Consider the following 20951-nt stretch of genomic DNA (forward strand, 5'->3'; position numbering starts at 1 on the left):
TAAATCAGAGTGCTGAGTTGGAAGCTGACCATAAAAGTGTCATTTCCCAACTCGTAAGTAAAACAGTTCTAGTCAGTATCTGACTAAAGCCGTTTTACGCCTCACTCGGCCGTGCTGACCAAAACTGAGTTGTGAAACTCAAAGAATTATATTAAGTCAGCATAATTAAAACGAAAAAGGTATATTAGTTCCTAACCCCCCCCCCCCCTTAGAACTAATTACACGGGACCAACAGATGCAACCTCACATGACATACATATGGCAATGCACACAACATACGGTCTAAATAAACTTTTTGAAAGATTAGCAGCCATAATGGAGGACATTGATATTGCTGGATTCGTAGAGTTTTATCGATGGAATAAACCCGATATGATGCCATTATATGTTTCTATGACACCGCGAACAAGTGTTGCGGAAGTACGAGAGACATATTTGTCCGAGTTTTATAACAAGAAGATGCAACGTCATGTAAATAAATCAATTCGTTGTTCATATAACCCCATCGATAATCAAAATTTTCAAATCGGCGATCGAGGAAAGGGCGAAATTATGAATTTACGGTCGAGAACATGCACGTGTAGGAAATGGCAATTGTCACAGTTTCTATGCAAACACGTATGTAAAATTGCATCAATGCATCGATTAGATAATGCATATGTGTTGGTACATCGTTACTACAAAAATGAGACTGTACGATTGTCATATGTTGAGTCCATACATCCACTTGGCCACTAGTCTGAATGGAAAGTTTGTGAGACTCCTATGAAGGTTCTCCCTCCTAAAAAGCCTTCACCAAGAGTGGGTCGTCCGAGAAGTCAAAACCGAATACCATCGAGTGGCGAGGAGGTAATTCAAACAAGATGTACCAGGTGCGAGAATACTGGTCATAATCGAGCAAATTGTACTAGTATGCTACGAATTCCTTCACAGCTTCCACCTACAATCTCAAGTTCTACAAGCTGCTCTAAGACCTCAGCTGGAAAATAATTGTATTTTATGTTTTTTTATATATGTACTGTACTAATGTGTAAGAAGACTTTGGAATTGGGAGTTTATGTATTTTATGTTTTTTTTATATATGTACTGTACTAATGTGTAAGAAGACTTTGGAATTGGGAGTTTATGTATTTTATGTTTTTTTTATATATGTACTGTACTAATGTGTAAGAAGACTTTGGAATTGGGAGTTTATGTATTTTATGTTTTTTTATATATGTGTTGTACTAATGTGTAAGAAGACTTTAAAATTGGGAGTTTATGTATTTTATGTTTTTTATAGGGAAAAGTACAAAAATAAACCTTGTAGTTACACCCATTTTCGAACAGCACCCATGTGGTTTAAAAGTTTGCAAAGTGATACCATGTACTTCATTCCGTTAGCAAACACATACCAAATTTACTAACGGTGTTAAAAGTCAAAGGGAAAAGAGTTAATTTGTTCATTATATTTATTTATTTGTATAAATTAACCCTCTTATTATCTAATTATCACAAACAAACCCCAAAATAAAAAATAAAAATCAAATATACCATCTTCTCTATCTTTCTTTAATTTTTTTCTTCTTTCTCTCTCTTCTCCTTAATTTATCTCTCTAAAATAAAGCTACCACCATAAAGGCTTTCAAAATATTAGTGGCCTTAAGCAACAGCCAGGATGCATTCTACATTTCATGGCTGCATCACCAAACTTGAGCTTTCCGTGTTCTGCTACTTCGGCAACTTCACTAGTTAAGTAAAGTTGGCAGGAACCGTTATGCCAGCTTCAATTTTATATGCTTGCTGATCAATACTTAGGCGGAAAAAAATTCGAACTAACAAAATGTGGCAATTGTAGGCAATACTGAGACACTGATTTTGCTAGGAAGTGCAATTTATTCAGTGTAAAAATAAAATGGTCCTGCAACAACAATTCTAAATGCACTTCTGTTCTCACTTCATTCATATAATGACACTGAACACCAGGTTGAAGGCAACCATCATCAAAACTTTCTTATCCGCCTAATCGATACACTAGATAAAGTGTTGTGGCCAACTGGAAGTAAATTAAGACATCATAACAACAGATGTTGGATCATCTCAAAGTCTTGAATCAGTCTCACCTTGTCAGTAAAATGTTGAGGGCTTAGTCTGTTCTTGCTCGTTTAGCAGATTGTGGACTCGACTCGATATCATAATCTAGCTCAGGATTCTGAGAAGCTTCAATTCGATGAGTTGCCCTTTGCTTCTCATTCGGATCCTCCTGTTGTCTCTTTTCCAATGTCGACTTAGCAAAGTTTGGGTCCATGTTTCCATTTTTAGAGGGGGAATCTTGCATTACATCAGACGAAAGAGCAGAGGGGTTCTCCAAAGTAGATGAGGATGCCTTCAGCATGTCACCCCCCGATTTGTATTGCTTCTCAAACATCTTTTGGAGGTACTTCCCTTGTTCTTCTATTCGTAACTGTAAATTTCGTTGAATCTACAGTAACAATCTCAGTGAATTTAATATGTTATTGAGATCGATGCAAATTGTGATTCTCTTGCTATATTTTGAAAGCCTTGATGGTGGTAGCTTTATTTTAGGGAGAGAAATTAAGAGAGAGGAGAGAGAAAGAAAAAAATAAGAAATTAAAGAGAGATAGAGAAGATGGTATATTTGATTTTTATTTTTTATTTTAGAGTTTGTTTGTGATAATTAGATAATAAGGGGGTCAATTTATAAAAATAAATAAATATAAGGACCAAATTAACTCTTTTCCCTTTGACTTTTAACACCGTTAGTCAATTTGGTATGTGTTTGCTAACGGAATGAAGTACATGGTACCACTTTGCAAACTTTTAAACCACATGGGTGCTGTTCGAAAATGGGTGTAACCACAAGGTTTATTTTTGTACTTTTCCCTTTTTTTTATATATGTGTTGTACTAATTTGTCTATATCAGCATCATGGCTCTCATCCTGTTAAAACAGCAAACCGAGTAGAAACACATATCAGTAGAGCGAGATATCTACATTTTGAGTTGTCGATATACAAATGATATCGACACAGCACAAACGATAGTGTGTCGATATCATTGGGATATCGACACATCACAAATGATAGTGTGTCGATATCATAGGGATATCGACACATCACAATCGATAATGTGTCGGTATTATAGGGATATCAACACATCACAATCGATAATGTGTCGATATCATAGGGATATCAACACATCATAAACGATAATTTTTCGATATCACAATGATATCGATACATCATAAACTTAAAACATAAAAACAAACTTACATCAATCTCAATAACAGCAGGTGTAGTCTCAATCTCCCTCTCCTTCTCATTCTGCCTCTCCCTCTCCCTCTCCATCTCCTTCTCCTTCTTCTCTTTCTCTGTCTGCTCCTTCTCCTTCTTCTCTTTCTCCTTCTTCTCCATCTCTATCTCCCTTTCCCTCTCCTTCTCCTCCATCTCTTTCTCCTCCCTCTCCCTCTCCTTCTCCTTCTTCTCTTTCTCCTTCTCCCTCTCCCACTCCATCTCCATCTCCTTCTTCTCCCTCTCCCTCTCATTCTCCTCCTTCTCTTTCTCCTCCCTCTCATTCTCCTCCTTCTCTTTCTCCTCCCTCTTCCTCTCCGTCTCCTTCTCCATCTCCATCCCAATCTCCTTCTCCTTCTGCTCCCTCTCATTATGTTCCCTCTTATTTTGCTCCCCAACCACCTCCTCCTCCATCCCATGAACCACATCAACTACTCCTACCATGGTATCCACATCATCTACTCCCGGTTGTGCCTTCAGTTGCTTCACATTACGCTCTAATACGGACAATATTTTCCCAAAGGCAACAACCTGTTCATTTATTTTCTTCTCTTGCTCACCAAACAACCTCCTCACCACTCGTTCTAAATCATCCTCCTTAGGGGTGCTTGATCCAGCAGATTGTTTCTTCTTCTAGGGTGGTACTCTAGGAGTTATGATGGAAGCGTTTTCATCATTATCAGTGTCAGTGTCATCATCTCCTCTTTCTTCATTATCAGTTTCAATTTCACTATCATCATCTCCTTTTTCTTCATCCTCCCCTCCCCCTTCATCTCTAACCACTGCTTCCTCTCCCTCCCCTGCCTCCTCTTCCTCCTCTTCCAAATTAGTAAATAAATGGTCATAATTACACGGCTGACCCTCGACATGGTCTATAAGATGTTGGTACCATGAGCTTTCTTTCTCTCTATCTTCAGCTACAAGTTTGGTAGCATTTGGGGCTTGACCCGACTAAAATACAAATGTACAATTAAACAAGTTGATAAGATGTTTGGCATAATATTGTCGATATCGGCATAATATTATCGATATCGGCATAATGTTTAGTCAACTTACGTCAAACATGGCTCTAACTTTGGAGAATGTAGGGGTATTCGACTTTTTCCATCGAAGCCATCATGGGATGCAATTGGATGACTTCACAAAGCATTCGTGGGTGGCATCCCATACTTCAAACAACCAAGCCTGCAACAAAGTTTCAATTCATTATTTGTGCTTATTACTAACATTTCTAATATATAGAATATACACACATCATACCTGAAATACGTGTGCAAAACCATATAGGTTATATAGGACACAGGCTATCCTTTTTCCACCAAGCATACCATTAACAAGGGACCTGTAAGTCTCATCCCAGGCCACAACACCCCACAGGAACTCGTTAAACAATTTTGGAAATTCTGCAAGTTCCAAAACCCAAGGAGCAGTTTGTTTCGTGGCTGTGTTATCCAACACACTGCCAAGTACAAAGTACAACATGGCAAACGAAACTGCATCCTGATCATCTTCATTCTTCCAAATAGTTTCCTTCATAATTGTGTCCACGTCTCTAATAGTTGGTGTAGGGTAGTGTGAAAAAAAACTTCTTTCTAAATCTATCTGGCTTCTTTAGCGCACTAAATTTTGCCCTAAATGCTTCCAAATCTCCAAACCGTAACCCACTTAGGAGTCCAAACTCCCAATCTCCACATCTCAACTCAACACCTCTAACTTTGAAGCAAAGCTCTCTGGGTTTGAGGTCTTTACATTTAATCTCTCTTGTTAAAAGGGTATGACAGATGACTCCTGCAAATTGTGTAAGTTCCATCTCACAATACTGCCCGAAGCAACTCTGCTTAAATAGCTTTTTTTTATTTGATGTTAAATTGTTCATTATATTTTTTGTTGAATCTCCGTTACACCTAACTGTGATGACGCTTTCCGTTCCAAATGCTTTTTCATACTTATATTCTGAACCCTCTTTGGCTTTCTTGGAAGAAGAGACATGCTCATCTCTCTTCCTCTTTTGTCCAAGATCATGCTGAAATTTATTGTAGATATATCATGGGCTAACATATGCTAAAATAAGAGAGATATCGACAATTAGGTTGTTGGTATCTATGTGATATCGACAATCAGGTTGTCGATATCTAATGTGATATCGACAATCAGGTTATCGGTATCACATAGATATCGAGAACCTAATTGTCGATATCTATGTGATATTGACAATTAGGTTGTCGATATCTATGTGATATCGACACATATCGACCAAACACTTATCAATTGCAAATAGGATATCGATTGATATCGACAAATATATGCACGAAAATAGAAAATAAATAAACAAGGAATGTAGGGTTTGTCGATATCACGTTGATATCGGAAACTGCAAACCCAGATGAACCCTACCAGAAGAAGTAAGCAAAATGAAAGATTCCTTCTCAAACCCAGCAAATGTATATACAATAAAAGAACCCATAAGTAAAATCAAGTTATTTACCCTATTTTTCGTCCTTCCTTCTGCATCCGATTCGTTCTCTGTGCTTCGCGTTCTCGCCATGTCCACTCGAAGTTTAGAGAGATTCGCCGGAGGAAATCTTCGGATTCGCACAATGAAACACCGGTAAGTTAGAGAGAGAGAAAGAGAAAGCGGAGTGTTAGAGAGATGAATTTCATTCATTTATGACGAGGGCAAAGTTTGAAGTATTTGTTGAAATAGGTTAGTTTTGTAAAAAAATTTGAACTACAAATGTAAACTATCCCCTAAAAGGGACTAATTTAGTAATTGTCCTTTTTTTTTTTGTTTAATTCATATTACTAATCTCGAATTTAGAAAGAAAATTTAGTCTCTTTTCGAGTGTCTATTGAAGGTCATGGTTAGAGGTGCGGTTGCACTGCAACTGACTTATTTGTAAAAAATATATATTTCTAATTATCTTATAAGTGGTAATTCTCCCCTCTTGACAAACTGATAATAAGTTTTGGAGTGTTTGAGAGACAAGTGTGTATATTTACTGTAATCATGACTTATATGTAAGTATCCCTTAATTAAATTCCTTTAATTATGTGAAGCTACAGGGTACATGAGCTTTATCATGTCATTGTAGAGCAAGTTGCTGAAGTGTTTGCCCTGGAGTTCATGTTCACTGTCATCCTCAGCTATGCAATGCAAGGATGAGACTGATTACATTTCTTAACTGAATCCTACCAACTCCATTCTTTGTAATTCAAGAATTAAAATTAAAATCTAGCTATATCTAGATCAAATTGAATGTCCACACATAACATAATATCTACTACTGCCTCTTTCACTATTTTGTCAAGCAAAAAAATACAATATCAAAGAAAACAGAGAAGGGAATTCTAATTACACTACCTACCAAATAATATTAATAAGATTATAAAAAATGCTTTCAGCAGCTAAGCCGATATTAGACCAACGTATCCAGCAACTAATGCTAAAAGGCACGACGCAACATATGCACCAGCAACAATAATTGGCTCCCTTAGTCCACACAATTCAAGGTGATGATGAACAGGCGTCATCCGAAACATTAGGTGTCCAGCTCCTGTCAAGTGTTTGGTTGCTGTGTACAACACAATCTGGAACACAAGTAATATTTCACCAATAGGAATTAACATAAAACATTTAAGAGGTATTGTTTGTAAAGTAAGTTAACCACGAGGTTTAAAACTTGCACTTGTCTATAATATGTCAAGTACCATAAAGCGATATTATTGACCACACATTATAGTACAATACAAGATGGTTTATTGGAACTTTGGCATTAGCATAATGTTGAGAATAAAGGGCGGTCCGGTGCACTACGCGTCCCCGCTGAGCGAGGGTCCGGGGAGGGGTCCCACCACAAGGGTGTACTGGGAGCAAGCCTTCCCCTACCAATTTATTTGGCAAGAGGCCGCTCCTAAGACTCGAACCCGTGACCTCTTGGTCACACGACAACAACGTTTACCGTTGCGCCAAGGCTCGCCCTCAGCATAATGTTGAGAATAATACAGAAAAATGTATTATTTCTGCATTGAACTTTATATGGTACTTCCGAACACGGTTAACAAGAACTGTCGGGAGGTTATCGTGAACATGAAGAGTAGGGTGGCATCAGAACTATACTTTGAACAATATTTATCTACAAATTCATCACAAACTAGCATCAAAATCTTTTTTTTTTTTTTTTTTTTTTTTGCTCACACTTAATACATCCCTATGCTGCATTACCAGCCAGCACTCACAATCAACTTTACTCAAAGATTATTAGATAAAAGGATAACAGCCACAACAAAGTCAAATTAGATAGATAAGTGTAACCAGGCAGGGTGTGGGTAAGTGTACCCTTGGCAGGGTGTGGGATAGGTAATAGCTGACCAGGCAGTTAGGGGTGGGAAAATATTCATGGAAAAAGAAAATGGGAAATATAGCATTGACATGACAGCAGAAATCGCATAAATAATAGTTCCAATGACATGAAAAATTTCTAATCACACAAGCTAGGTAATTGCCGATTTTATGTACCTGCATAACAATTGATGATGCTTCCAGGAAGAAAATTCCAGATGAAATTAATAATGGAAAGAACATTCCAGTACAAGCAGCCATTGCAGCTAATGCTCCACCTAATGCCAGGGATCCTGTATCTCCCATAAATACAGATGCTTTGTACCGATTGTGCAACAGAAAACCCACACAGGCTCCTGCCATTGATGCTCCAAAAACAGCAAGTTCTGATTTGGAATGACACAAATATTTAGCACAAAACTAGTATTTAGAAAAAATTAGATCTCAAACTAATTAGCTGCATATGGTATTTTAAAGACCAAACTTCAGTCAAACATTCTGCATGAAAGTGTAACAGCAACATCACATTTCATAAAACACTTAGGCCACCTATAAAACATTAACGATCTTTTAAGAACATCAATACTAAAGGTTTAAACATGCCACACATCCACCAAAAATGAAGTGAGATTGACTTGAAAGCCATACTCCTGTTATCTACCAGTGTGAAAATTTTTATGTAAAATCCGCTTCAATTAATACTGTATTACAAGTATTTTGAACAGGTTACCTGTATTACTCAAATGCACTGGTCAAATATATCAGAAGCTTTGCCAACTCACCCACTTAAAAGTGTTATGCACATCACCCATTGAAAGCTAGATGCCAAAGCATCTCTGTTTAATTAGTATTTTACTGGCTGTTCTTGGGCAAAGAAACACAATGAACTATCTGCTTTTCTCTACAAGGCAAATACATTTTGGGGATTGCACACAATCAAGGGCAAACCAGAGTCCTATTGTGTCAAGAAGCCCATAATCAAGAAAGAACTAAAACCCAAACGAAATTATGTTAGCCAACTACTGTTTTCTGCATCCCCACCAGAATCCACCAACCATAACCCCATCCCAAAAGAACAGAGAAAGAATAACGAGAACATGCTAACCTGAACATATAGGTAGCACGGCAATAGACATTCCCACAAAAGCCAATGCAGCAGTGCCACCAGCTAACCCATCAGGACCATCAGCTAAGTCAATTCCACTTCCCATAGCAACGAAGCAAAGCACAGTTAACAATAAATAATATTTTCCAATGCAAACTAGACCCAATGGTCTAGGTAGAGGGACTAGCATTTTTCTGCATAACAACAATAGAGAGCAACAGTTGAACCAAAAAGTCAGAGAGCAACCAACGATTTAGTACTAAATTACAAACATGCTGAATGCTATTTAGCCAATTAAAAGGAAATTTGTAGCTCAAAGTCAAGCAAAAAATAGCTAATGCAATTATATAAACAATACAGACGCTTCATAGTTACAAAATTTCCAAAACATATTTTTTAAATAAATAGCAGTACAAATAAGGCGACAGGTCAGAATGCAGCAGAAAACAGTAAGGAACAAAAAAAAAAGCATAACTTAAATGTAATCATCATTAAATTCCTTATGAACTTCGCCTTTCAGTGAAATATTTTGTCATTTGAATAGTTCTTACTATGGGTTATTATTATTGATACTAGAAATTTTGAAACTCTATCACTATATTAAAATAAGAAAATATTATGTTGCCTGTAGGGGAAAGGGATATTACAAAAAAGGAATTATTTTTCTAATTATCACATCAAGAACACAGAGCTTTCTTTGCCTTTCTTGTTCCCTCAGCAGATTACGAAGCTATTCTTTGTATGACATAATTGAAGCAACTGCTCACTGTCCCAATTTAGCCCGCTTCAGTTAGCTTTATCATAACTCGGAATAACATAAAGCTATTCACATTCTCGAACTGGAAAAAAGTAATCTTCTCTCCCAAAAGGAAGAAATTATCAGCTTTAGAAGGTTAGTCAAACACTGTCATTTTCATTATAGTCCATTACCTTCTCTCCTTTCTTTAAGTGCAAAAACATTTTCTTGAATAAGCTTCATCTCTACTCTAGGCAAGGTACTAAATTCAGATGAGAGGAATTTTGAATTATAACTGCTGATAATTGAGTTTCTCCAAGAACCTTTTATATGTGAAAATATCTTCCTTTTTGAAATGATAAAATTGGATACCTAATTAACTGGTGTTTATAGTGCCTCTAATCCATTATCCTCTTTCTTTCTTTTTGTAATTCGAGGAATTAAGAAAGGACACATTGTAAGAACGTTCTAAAACTATAAATGTTGTGAAATGTGTAAATCAGTAGAATGTTGATTATTGCCAAGAAATTGTCAAAGTAGCAATTCCCTGCCCCTCATAAATTTTTCATCACAAGAATAGATATGTGAGTTACCATCAAATAAATGTTGACCATATTAGTTACAAGAATGTATACATGCTGTAGGGCGTTGTTATCCTTGCGGCACCCAACCAAAAAGCAAACAAGGTCCCAACAGCTATCTGTAAAATATAGACAGATATCATTTGCAAGTAAAAATTTGAAACATAAAAGAATGAAGAAATCTAGCACACTCACCTCCAAAAGTAATTTTATCCATTCAGGTAGACCAGAGTTATTTTTCTTACTGAAACATAAAATGTCGTGTAGTAGACCAATAGCAGCAAATGCTACTGTCACAGCTATGGCTCCAGAAACCTCAACAGAAGAAGAACCAGCTATGAATTTTGCAACACCTACGCCAACTGGTACAAAAAATATACCACCTATTGTGGGTGTTGACCTTTTTTTGGAGTGTTTAATTGGCCTTTGTCTCCTTTTAATTTGATGAATCTTCAAAGCAGTGAGAAATGGAACACAGATATAGCCCGCAGCGGAAACTAAAGCTATTGATATAAAAAAGGGACGAGATAAGTAAAATGAATCAAGAGGGAGTCTGACAATCTTCCATGCACACCAATCCACAAATAAAAGCAGAACTATAAGGAAGACGATCAGTACCAAATTATTTAGAGTCCCAAGTCTGATCCTGCATTACACATGAAACCACATGTGAAACTAGAGAAACTATTGAGGTAACTGAAGCATTGAACATTGATTGAATTGGTTATGCTACATATTTCCTCTTGAACCAGTCACCCTATGTTAACCAATTGTGCACAAGAAGCAAAAAGTAACTTTAAGCATGTCAACCAATATTTAATGACATTATATCACCAGCAATGAAGCTCCAAAATAAAGAACATGAAAAGACTTGTCTAGTTTTATTAGGTTGGATTATTTAATAGGAGACTGCAGAGGGATTTTCTACAATTTTGACCAAATTTTCAAGGAAATCAATAATCCCGTAAAAAATAAAATAATTAAGCATCAAAATTGACATTCAGGAAAATCACAGTGCAAAGTGACTCGACTATAGAAGAACTCCTTAGACTTACTAGTCTGAGTGATAGCAATATGTCATCAAACCTTAAAGCAATATCAAAGTGCAGACTGCAGAAGAACTGTGAATAACACGCATCCAAACATACATATATGCAAGATTGAGTTCAAGCTATTATGCAAGCAAGTTACAACAATTCAAACATACTGATGTTTTCATCCCAACAGGCAGTTCCTTTCACGAAATTTAAAGCAAACTAAAGTAACATGCCAACTCATACAAGTTTAGTGTAAGCTGGAACTCAATCTATCTTGTTTCCCATCTTTTTCTTTGTATCTCTAAGTTATAGTTTGATGCAAGTCATACCAATTTCATTTTGCATAAAAATTGCAGCAGTCAGAAGCTAAGGGAACAGCAGCAATTTAGCATTGAATTTATCATAACATGCAGACAAACCACGAGAAAAAGATTCATACAAGACAGCAGAGTGGCGAAATTACAATAATGCACTTGCCTATGTTTCCTGCGTCCCTTTGCAATCATTGCAAGTCTATGAGCTGTAATTGTAAGAGCATCATTAGATGATGTGCTACCAGAAGGCAAATCAACATCAGAAACAGGGTTTAAGATATAATCCGCATCACTATCTTCTTCTCCATCACTGGATGATATCATATATCCAGCAGCATACTCATTGTCACCCAATTCATCAAATGGCGACATACTAAAAGAATCCTATTAAAACCCAATAAAAAAATTAGAACAGACAGTAGAGTGAATGTGCAAAGATTTTACAGCTACATATATTTTCTTTCTGCAAATGAGATGGACCTCTAAATAATTGACATGCAGTTCTTCAATGTAAAGGTGGGTTCACAACCTTACTAACAGACTCATTCAATTCATAGCTAATATTTGGCAAAATCTGATAACATTCTAAAAAAAAGGGAAACAAAAGATCCTGGAAATTGATAAAATACCTCATCGAAGGCCCGAACTCGGAGAGATCTATGTTTCAATCGACATCCACGCTTTCTAACCGTCGATATACACAACTGCACAATATAGCAGCAAAAGAATAGAAAACAATCAATAAACGGAATCAATATACAAACAAGCACATACACAATATTCATACGATCATAACAACCTAAACAAAATATTAAAATATATAGACAGGTTATGAGAATGGTTATGGCTAAATCAGCCATACACAAGATCTTTTGTTGAGTTAATTAGAAACTTATTGCATATATCATGATTATAGAGGCGACAGACGGACCTGGACATTTGTGCTCGTAGAATGAAGAGAAGGCTTTGGAAGTCGAAAGAGGCCAGCAAAAGTGAAATGGTGGTGAAGATACAAAGTTCGCATGACTAGGAGAGGAAATGAAAATAATCAAAAGCAGAAGAAATGTTGGAAAGAGGGCAGAAGGTCTATTGAAGAGGTAATAAAAAATTGTGAATCCAATTCAAAAAGTCTTGCATAGCGTACAGCGGGAAGAGGGAAGACAAAACCAGGACGGTTTGTGATTGTTTGTGATCTGCTTAGCTTCGTCATCGCCGCCAACTCTCGTTAGCGTTTCATCTAGTTCCTTACGCGCCATTTTGGTGCGTGGGTTAGGTACAGACCTGTTAACGGCCCAGATATACCCACTCCATCTATCCTAGCCCGGATCCAAACGTGAATCTAGCCCGAACTGAGGACGTTGGACCCGAACTTGAATAAAAAGATAAGGCCGAAATTTATCAAAATTTTGTCGCTATCTTTTTTGAGAAAATGCAGGTTTATATTCTTGGGAAAATTACATAGAAATTCATCTTTTAGAAACTATTTACAATTATGTTAAGTCATAATTTTGGATTATGTCAAACTAGTAAAATCAGTATTTTTAATATATTTTAAGAATTAAAATTTATAAATTAAAAATCTAGAATATATTTTTTAGTGTTTATGATTTATGAATTAGGGTTTTTAAATTATGGTGTAAAATCATAATATATAAAAAATAATAATATATTAAGAATTAAGTTTGGTGACATGATTTAGTTATAATTTTATACTATATTAATGTAATTGACCCTTTATTCTTAATGTAGTAAAATATATTTTTAATATTTTCAAAAAAAATATATTTTCATCTTTCAAAAAAAAAAAATATATTTTCAACTAATATTAATTTAATTTTTTACTTGTATAAAAATATTTTGATTTATTAATGAACTTATTTAAAAGATTTAATAAAAAAATTAAATAACAATCAAATAAATGATTTTATTTGAAAACATTAATAATAAAATATATTAATAAAATATTTAATTTCGTATGTTACAAATAAATTTAAATTTCTTCAAAAATGATAGAAATAAAATTAGTTGTTATCACAAAAGATTATATCGAAGAAAATCCGTCTCTCTCTGAATCAGATTTGAAAATTTGTTGTCCAATTTAATGTTTCTTTCCATATCTCTCTCACATAAAATATCAATATTTAGGCTTAATACATAATTTGCCCTCTGAACTTGTCCAAAATGATTGATTGGCCCCCTGAACTTTCAAAGTGTCCCAACAGCCCCCTGAACTTGAATAAAATGTTCAGTTAGCCCCCTGAACTTGCATAAAATATAATCAATTAATCATTCGGTTGTAAAATAGTAAGTCAAATGCGGAATATATGTTACACGTGCCTTAAAATGTTATTACATACTTCACAAAATAGATTAAACCATGTTAAAAAAGAATTTCTTACTTATTCAGCTATAAAACATTTTCTTCTCTAATATTATAATTGCATATTCCGACCTTGGTTGTTTTATTTTTTTAAGATGCGTGAAATATATCTTTCGCATTTAATTTACTTTTTTACAACCGAGTGATTAATTGATTATATTTTATTCAAGTTCAGGGGGGCTAACTGAACATTTTATGCAAGTTCAGGATGTTATTAAGACACTTTGAAGGTTCAGGGAGCCAATCAACCATTTTGCACAAGTTCAGGGTAAATGATGTATTAAGTCTTTATTTAAAATAATATATTATATGGACCAAAGGGACCTATACATAAAAATATTAATATTTTATGTGAGAGGAACATGGAAGACGACATCGAATTTGGGACAACAGACTTTCTCCCAAAATAGAGTTATGTCCATCAATCATTTATTTATTATTACTCGAAGCAGCTTCAAGCCATCTTCATTATTCGAGACACAGTTATCAAGAAGCGAAACCTTTACACAATAAAAGGATATATAAATCTAAAGTTATATTTTATTTTTATTTTTAATTATAAATTATAATTATTAAAAAAAAATTAGGTGCACTTATACACACTGATTTGAGATTTCATTCTAAAATTACTACCTAGATTCAAAAAGCTCCTTCACGTTTATAAGGATAAAATTACTATTTATATTGTTAGATATAACTTCTCCTTTAAGGTAAAATTTGAACTTTATCCTTAATTTTTAATAAATCTGGATTCAATTTTAATAAATAAGAATGCATGAGACCATGATTGAAACTCCGACGGTTGTAGGTTTGGAGAATTTAAGGGTATGTGATCTTTTTATCCTGGGAACTCGTGAATAGGATGTGGAAATGTTGAACGAAATATTTATCCCCAGGAATGTGTAAGCAATCCAGAACATTCCCATGAACAGACCTGGTACTGTCGACAAAATTATATGGAATGAAACGCGAAATGGGCTCTACTCGGTAAAGAGTGCATATCGAATGGGAACGGAAGTAGTGGCTCAAAATGACCAGTGGAGGGCAGCAGGTAATTGGAGAAAAATATGGAGTATGGAGATTCCAGCAAAAGTTCGCTACTTCTGCTGGAGAGTTGCTCGAAACTGTTTGCCGGTTCGTGCTAATCTACTGTCACAAGGTCTGTCAATCCCCTCTACTTGTGTGCACTGTAATACTGGATATGAGGACCTTTGGCATCTATTGTTGCATGTCCATTTATAAGGGAGATATGGGCTGACAGTAATCTGCTTAATCCAATTGATTCTATGTATTTGGTTGCTAATGGTTTTAACTCTTTATTCTTTGAAATCATCAATACTCAAACTGAAGGGATATGTTGCAAATTCTTAATGATTCTGTGGAGTTGGTGGAAAGCTCGTAATGATAAGCTATGGAAATGCGAAATAACCAGGAGTCGTTAGGTTATAATGCGGGGTCTGAAATGCCAGTCCAATTGGGTGGCTGCCCGTAATCTTAGAAAAATTGTTGTTCTGTCGGAACGGCCTGTGGTCTGCTCGAAGTGGCATCGCCCTCCTCAGAGACTGGTTTGCTGCAGCGTTGATGCTGCATTTTTTGCAGCAGCTGGAAAAATTGGATCTGCTGTTGTTCTTAGATCAGATGAGGGGCGCTTTTTGTCTACTTGGGTTAATTCTGCAGATGGTCTTCAGCTGGTGCACGAAGGGGAAGCTACGGCTCTGTTGAATGCACTTAATTGGATTAAATCGGCTGATTTTGAGCAAGTGATTCTGGAATCAGATTCGTTAACTGTTGTTCAAGCAGTTAATTCTTCTCTACTCGACAAAAGCGAGTTTGGTGATATCATTGCTCAGTGTAAATCTCTACTCAATCTCAATAACGGTTTCTCGGTCCGTTTTGTCAAACGTTTAGCTAACGGTTTAGTTGATGCTTTTACTCGGCTTTCCTGTTTACATGCTATTCATTTTATTTATGATGTTATTCCGATTGTAATCTCTTCTAGTTTGTTGAACTTTTGCCCGATTGTGGCTCATTAATTTCCGTTTTCGGAAAAAAAAAAATGCATGAGACCATAGTCATTTGGCGACGATCTTTCTAAAAAAATAACTTAACAATGATCCATACACGTGGAACTCCAGCATTCATGTTCAAGTGTATATACAAATTACAATACCGTGGTTACTTCTTTTTTTTTTTTTTTTTATACAAAACTTTTCCAAAAAGATACAAAATAAATAAATATGCACCAGTACCACTGAATTGATGGAGTTAAAAGGCAAAACCACAAAAATACAGAGATAACAGCAGTGGGGCGATACAAGGTACAATTACCAACTTAAATCTTGCACATATTTTATATAATACCACAACACACATTCACTTGCTACCATCAACCGTGCCACAACAAAATTCCATCACATTATGCACTGATTTTGATTAGATACACAAGGCCTGCCTCTTCCCATTGTAAATCCTCTTGTTCCATCAGGCATTTTTGGCCCAGGAGGTGGTTTTGAGGGTTCCATCGCATGGATTGTACTTCCATGACCTGCCAATATAACAAAAACAATGTCGATAGTTTAACATATGAAAGGATCCCTCCCAAAAAAAGCAGGCATTCCAAAAGCTTCAATACCAAATCCATTAGATGCGCGATAATTATTCCTTCTTGGCCGTCCCCGATTACGACCCTTGTGTCCATTTTTATCCTTTGGTACATGCTCTATATCCTGAAATAAATACATGCATCAAGCTCTTGTCTGCATCTTTTAGCATTTCCAAGAGGATATTTCAGTATTTTTATCTGCAAATGCTATAAAAATATCAGCTATCAAAGGACTGACAAACTCAAGTTACCTCCTCATCAGGTGTATCATCGTGTCGCTCGCTTGGATGATGATTCTCCTCATCTCCCATTTGATTAGATACACGTGCGGTACTATTTCTCTCAGCATCAGAATCCCTCCAGGCTTGCCTTCTCTGCCCATGCTTGGCCTATATCCATTATTTAACATAAGAACCCACATTACTTTTAGTGTGAAAGATAAAGCACAAGTCTCACCACTCGCTTGAGAAGTTTGACCCGCAAGCCATTTCTCCAGTCTTGTTCATTATTTAAAGAAGCCACCTACAAATTTACAGAAAAGTGGCCAACTTTTAAGTGATCAAACATTCATAACAAATTGCAACCAATTTTCACACTTCAGCTGATACTCACAGCTTTCTCTGCAGCCTCAACGTTGTCATACTCCACAAGAGCATGTAACTACATAAATCAAAACGATTGGATTAATAATGACATAATAATGATGTCCAATTCCAACCAACAATCCCAAGTGTATCAAATAATATTCCTTGTACAGACACATGATGTCACAGAACCCCCCAGGAGAAATGTGTTTATAGACAAATAGATACGAGGCAATACATCGCAAACAGTTGGTTAACATCAGTAACTCTGAATACTCCATGTCAACCAAATAATTAGTGACAAGGGTTGGTATTGACTCTTTTCATTTTCAGGCCGTTTAAGGCAATGCAGCAGGCCACTTACCAATGAATATGATGATGATCATAGACCATTCCTGTTTCACCGAATTTCTCAAAGCAAGGGAAGGAGATGCTAAAAACATTCAAATATTATCTCATATTCAAAACCTAAAGTTAAAATAAATAGCAAACAATTTGATATACCAGTAACTGTTTCACAAAAGTGAATTGATTAAAGCCAAAGCATCAAACTGTTTTGGCTAGTCTAATTTTGGATTAGTGCAGCTCAATTTCAAAAATATTTGGAATGTTGAACAATCATCAGACATAATAAGAATAAAGAATCTAATAGTGAGTGCTTAGTCAATAGCTTTAAACCTCTCATACCTTGCTACTAAGCAGAGTATCCATTTTGCTTCCTTTTCTTGACTCTTCAAGAACATGGGGATCACGAACCAAGACATGCTTTATCCTGGAATTTTGTATATAGTTATCATTGCCAGAATGCAAACATACCACAAGGGTATTTGAAGTGGAGAAGATGGAAAATTGGAATGAGGAGCATACTTCCCAACTCCACCAAATATTTGGCGGATGTTCTCTACCGAGTGATCTTCTGGAAGATTCTCTACCAGAACAGTGCATAACTATAGTCCACAAATTAGATCTTTAAAGCAATTTCAGTACGAGTAGAAATATATCAAGGTCTTGCTAAAAAATACCTTCGGATCCCTAATCTCTGCCAAAGGAAAAGGATGAAGGCGCTTCACCTTCCTTCCATCTGAGCTTAACACCTGTAAACAATAGAAAGTCATATCAGCAGCATCGCCTTATTTCACTTTTGAATGCAAACAAAGCTTCCATGAGATTAATAATAACTCCAGCATCCATGAGATTACCACTACAGTTGTGAGATTATATAGCCCGCTTACCAGTAAGGAAGACTCCTTGAGTGCAGTACCAATAAATAAATGGTCCCGGGTAAGCTTCTTCATTTTCCTAAAGTTAGCAATAATTGAGATGGAAACTGTGGGGAAAGAAAAAAAAAAGAATGAATTCATATACGAAGTAAAGTACGAAACATAAATAAAACAGATTGTGGAAAAAGCCACAACTTGAGTGTGAGCCGTAACACGATAAAGCACTAGCAAAATTTTACATTGTGAAGAGAACACTGAATTATGGGCCAAGGATATACAGTGTTTGAGTCCCCTATACCTGATTATAACTATAGTCAATAACCCTATTAAATGCAAAGTCGCTCCAAAAGCAATGCAGTAGTCATATCAGCTAGCCATTTCCAAATGCCACAATATGTTAGTAACAATGATAGGCTTCTTTCTTCCTAACAAAATGTCTTACAGAAGGGCAATATGCGCTTTAAACCTTTCAGAATCATGAATATTTAGGAATTATAATATTCTACATGTAATAACTGCATGAATAGACCATTATAATGTTTAGGTAAACAAAATACGCTCACACACGACAAAATATATAAGTGAATGGAGACGAAATCAGACAGAAGATGCTTGTGAAGTCATTCAGTGCATCCCTGGAAATTCGGCACAACTTAGATTGGCTGCACCAGGAAGAATCCAGGGCAGGCAACCTGTCAGAAGTACCTGCTTTATTCATCATCTTCAATATCTCCATTCTTGACTTGCCAACATTGACAAAATGCATGATTTATGCTATGATCTTATTATTCATAATACTAAAAAATGAGGACCAAATGAACATAGACCGACACAGAACAAAATGAACATAGATCGACACAGCACAAAATGAACATAATCTCAACACAAAAGCATGCATTTATCAATACATAAGCTCCACAGACCACAAAATATATTCGTGAATGAATCAGACGGGAGATGCTTGTGAGGTCATTCAGTGCAACACTATCCAGACAACTAAGATTGGCTGCACCAAGAAGCATCCACTGCAGGCAACCTTTCAGAATTACATATCCTATTTCATGTTCTTCAACATCTCCATGCTTGACTTGCCAACATTGGCAAATGCAAGGTTTATGATATGATTGTACTGTTCATAATACTCCAGCAACAAAAACATGATTTTCTCACAAAAAAGAAAAAAATAAAACAGAAGCTCATCTAATGTTTGAATATTGCAAGACACAACTTAATATAATCAATAAGCAGAATCTGTGTCATGATTCTCATGAATCATTTCATCACAAATGGATTTTGCTTGTAGTTTCTTTATTATATTATTTGTCCAATCGTTCACTAGGATGCAGTTAGGAGGAGATTTTTCAAAGACTGGAACTGCAAAACTAAAAAAGTGAAAAATTGATTTTGGAGAGAGTGAATTCTACTTCCAATGAAATGGCACTAACATCAGATAAAAACAAAAATCTATAAATAAACCCATAGATGTGTGTCTATGCAGAAATGCCAATCAAATTTGCAGCATATATGATACCTGAAAATCAACTTAGAAAGAGCAAGGAAGAGGAGATAGAGGAAGAGGAAGAGATGCTTACCGAAGCCTTGCTTGTTCTTCTTGATCAATCCTATCATATGCTTATCCGTTGGTAAATTTTCATCGCTAAAGTAGTATTCTACCTGCAAAATCATGAGAGAACTTTAATATAATGTCCACCGATTACTTAAAAGTCCAAACAAATACATTGCAAAATCTTTAAGCCGATAGACAGGTTTCCCCAAATCAATGAGGCGTTATAAATGTAATATCATCTCTAATCAATTGACTATGAATTATAAGCTCTTTTTCCTTAATGACGATAAACTTTGAAAAGTGCAACTTAAAAAAAATCCATGTGCGCAGACTTTGCATTTTCTCATCAATCAAACACACAAAACGTCTCTAGGGCACCCAGCCCAAATGAGGGCTTTCCAGAATTAATTTACAAATTGACTACGGCATACACCAATTAGAAATCCAAGAAATGTGCTTTAAAGATGAACACAACAAGTTTCCAGGCCACTTGAAAGTACGCGATTTAATAGAAAACTCCAATCGATAACTGGGAAAATATCAAAGTAAATATTGAGGACTCGCCTGTTTAATGATATTTCTCTTGAGAACCTCGATTTGATCGGGGCCAGGCGGTTGATCTTGACCGTGATTGTGTTCGGCATCGGCATCAGCATCCGCATCTTCCTCGTGGTCGTGGTCGTGGTCTTGATCCTCATCAGATGGCAGGCCATGAACATCGTGCAAGGTACCATCAGGAGATCCAACGGGGGATAAATCAGAATCATGAGGCGAAGTATCCGCGGCGGTGTCTGCAGCGCCGACGGCGTTGGGCCCCACGTCACCTTCCATCAGAGGATAGTAGGAGGAGGAAGAAACGGAGGCGTTTTATTGAGAATTGAAAAAAAGAAAATGGTAGAACAGAACCTCCCGCTCTTTCTTCTCCTGCTATATGCCTCTTTGTACATATCATTTTATAAGGAAACGGAATTATAAGGGCATTTTGGTCTACTTGTTCTGTCCGAATAAAATATTTGATCGCGATTATATTTTTAAATTTCACCTCTGTGATTGCTTTGACGACATCCTATAAGAATTTCACATAAGAAAAAGCTGAAAGCACAAGTCACCATTAGAAGTAGTGCATAGTTGATTTAATTTGATTAATCATATTAGTTAATCTATTATTTTTTTCGGTTAATTTATATTTTGAATGGT

The 20951-nt window shown here is 36.0% G+C and overlaps 2 protein-coding genes across 2 annotated transcripts; both read right to left on the reverse strand.

Annotated features, from left to right (window-relative positions):
• Positions 1 to 6508: 6508 nt before the first annotated feature.
• On the reverse strand, positions 6509 to 12609 carry LOC136233015 (phospho-N-acetylmuramoyl-pentapeptide-transferase homolog). The gene is made up of 8 exons (XM_066022542.1): positions 12333 to 12609; positions 12031 to 12105; positions 11565 to 11785; positions 10246 to 10696; positions 10105 to 10169; positions 8734 to 8927; positions 7806 to 8014; positions 6509 to 6877 (listed from the first exon to the last, which is right to left on the reverse strand). The coding sequence occupies exons 1-8, from the start codon at positions 12423 to 12425 to the stop codon at positions 6695 to 6697; spliced, it is 1491 nt and encodes a 496-aa protein (XP_065878614.1). The 5' UTR covers positions 12426 to 12609; the 3' UTR covers positions 6509 to 6694.
• A 3260-nt stretch (positions 12610 to 15869) lies between these two features.
• On the reverse strand, positions 15870 to 20686 carry LOC136232787 (la-related protein 6A). Its single transcript, XM_066022198.1, has 11 exons — positions 20319 to 20686; positions 19780 to 19861; positions 18200 to 18294; positions 17990 to 18061; positions 17835 to 17914; positions 17655 to 17739; positions 16996 to 17043; positions 16840 to 16905; positions 16635 to 16772; positions 16414 to 16507; positions 15870 to 16326 (listed from the first exon to the last, which is right to left on the reverse strand). Exons 1-11 carry the CDS (start codon positions 20583 to 20585, stop codon positions 16193 to 16195), a joined length of 1161 nt encoding a protein of 386 aa, XP_065878270.1. The 5' UTR covers positions 20586 to 20686; the 3' UTR covers positions 15870 to 16192.
• Positions 20687 to 20951: the final 265 nt, after the last annotated feature.

Source organism: Euphorbia lathyris, chromosome 6 (assembly GCF_963576675.1).
Source record: "Euphorbia lathyris chromosome 6, ddEupLath1.1, whole genome shotgun sequence".
Lineage (NCBI taxonomy): Eukaryota > Viridiplantae > Streptophyta > Magnoliopsida > Malpighiales > Euphorbiaceae > Euphorbia > Euphorbia lathyris.

What these genes read in the sequence shown, in the direction of transcription:
- LOC136233015 (XM_066022542.1), bottom strand. Translation starts at nt 12,425, where the DNA reads ATGCGAACTTTGTATCTTCACCACCATTTCACTTTTGCTGGCCTCTTT. An exon ending in GGATAAAATTACTTTTGGAG is followed by an intron (nt 10,170 to 10,245) that starts GTGAGTGTGCTA and finishes TATATTTTACAG; the next exon opens with ATAGCTGTTGGGACCTTGTT. An exon ending in CATCATCAATTGTTATGCAG is followed by an intron (nt 6,878 to 7,805) that starts GTACATAAAATC and finishes CTTGTGTTCCAG; the next exon opens with ATTGTGTTGTACACAGCAAC.
- LOC136232787 (XM_066022198.1), bottom strand. Translation starts at nt 20,585, where the DNA reads ATGGAAGGTGACGTGGGGCCCAACGCCGTCGGCGCTGCAGACACCGCC. An exon ending in ATACTCTGCTTAGTAGCAAG is followed by an intron (nt 17,044 to 17,654) that starts GTATGAGAGGTT and finishes TGATTTATGTAG; the next exon opens with TTACATGCTCTTGTGGAGTA. An exon ending in TTGAGGCTGCAGAGAAAGCT is followed by an intron (nt 16,906 to 16,995) that starts GTGAGTATCAGC and finishes GTAAATTTGTAG; the next exon opens with GTGGCTTCTTTAAATAATGA.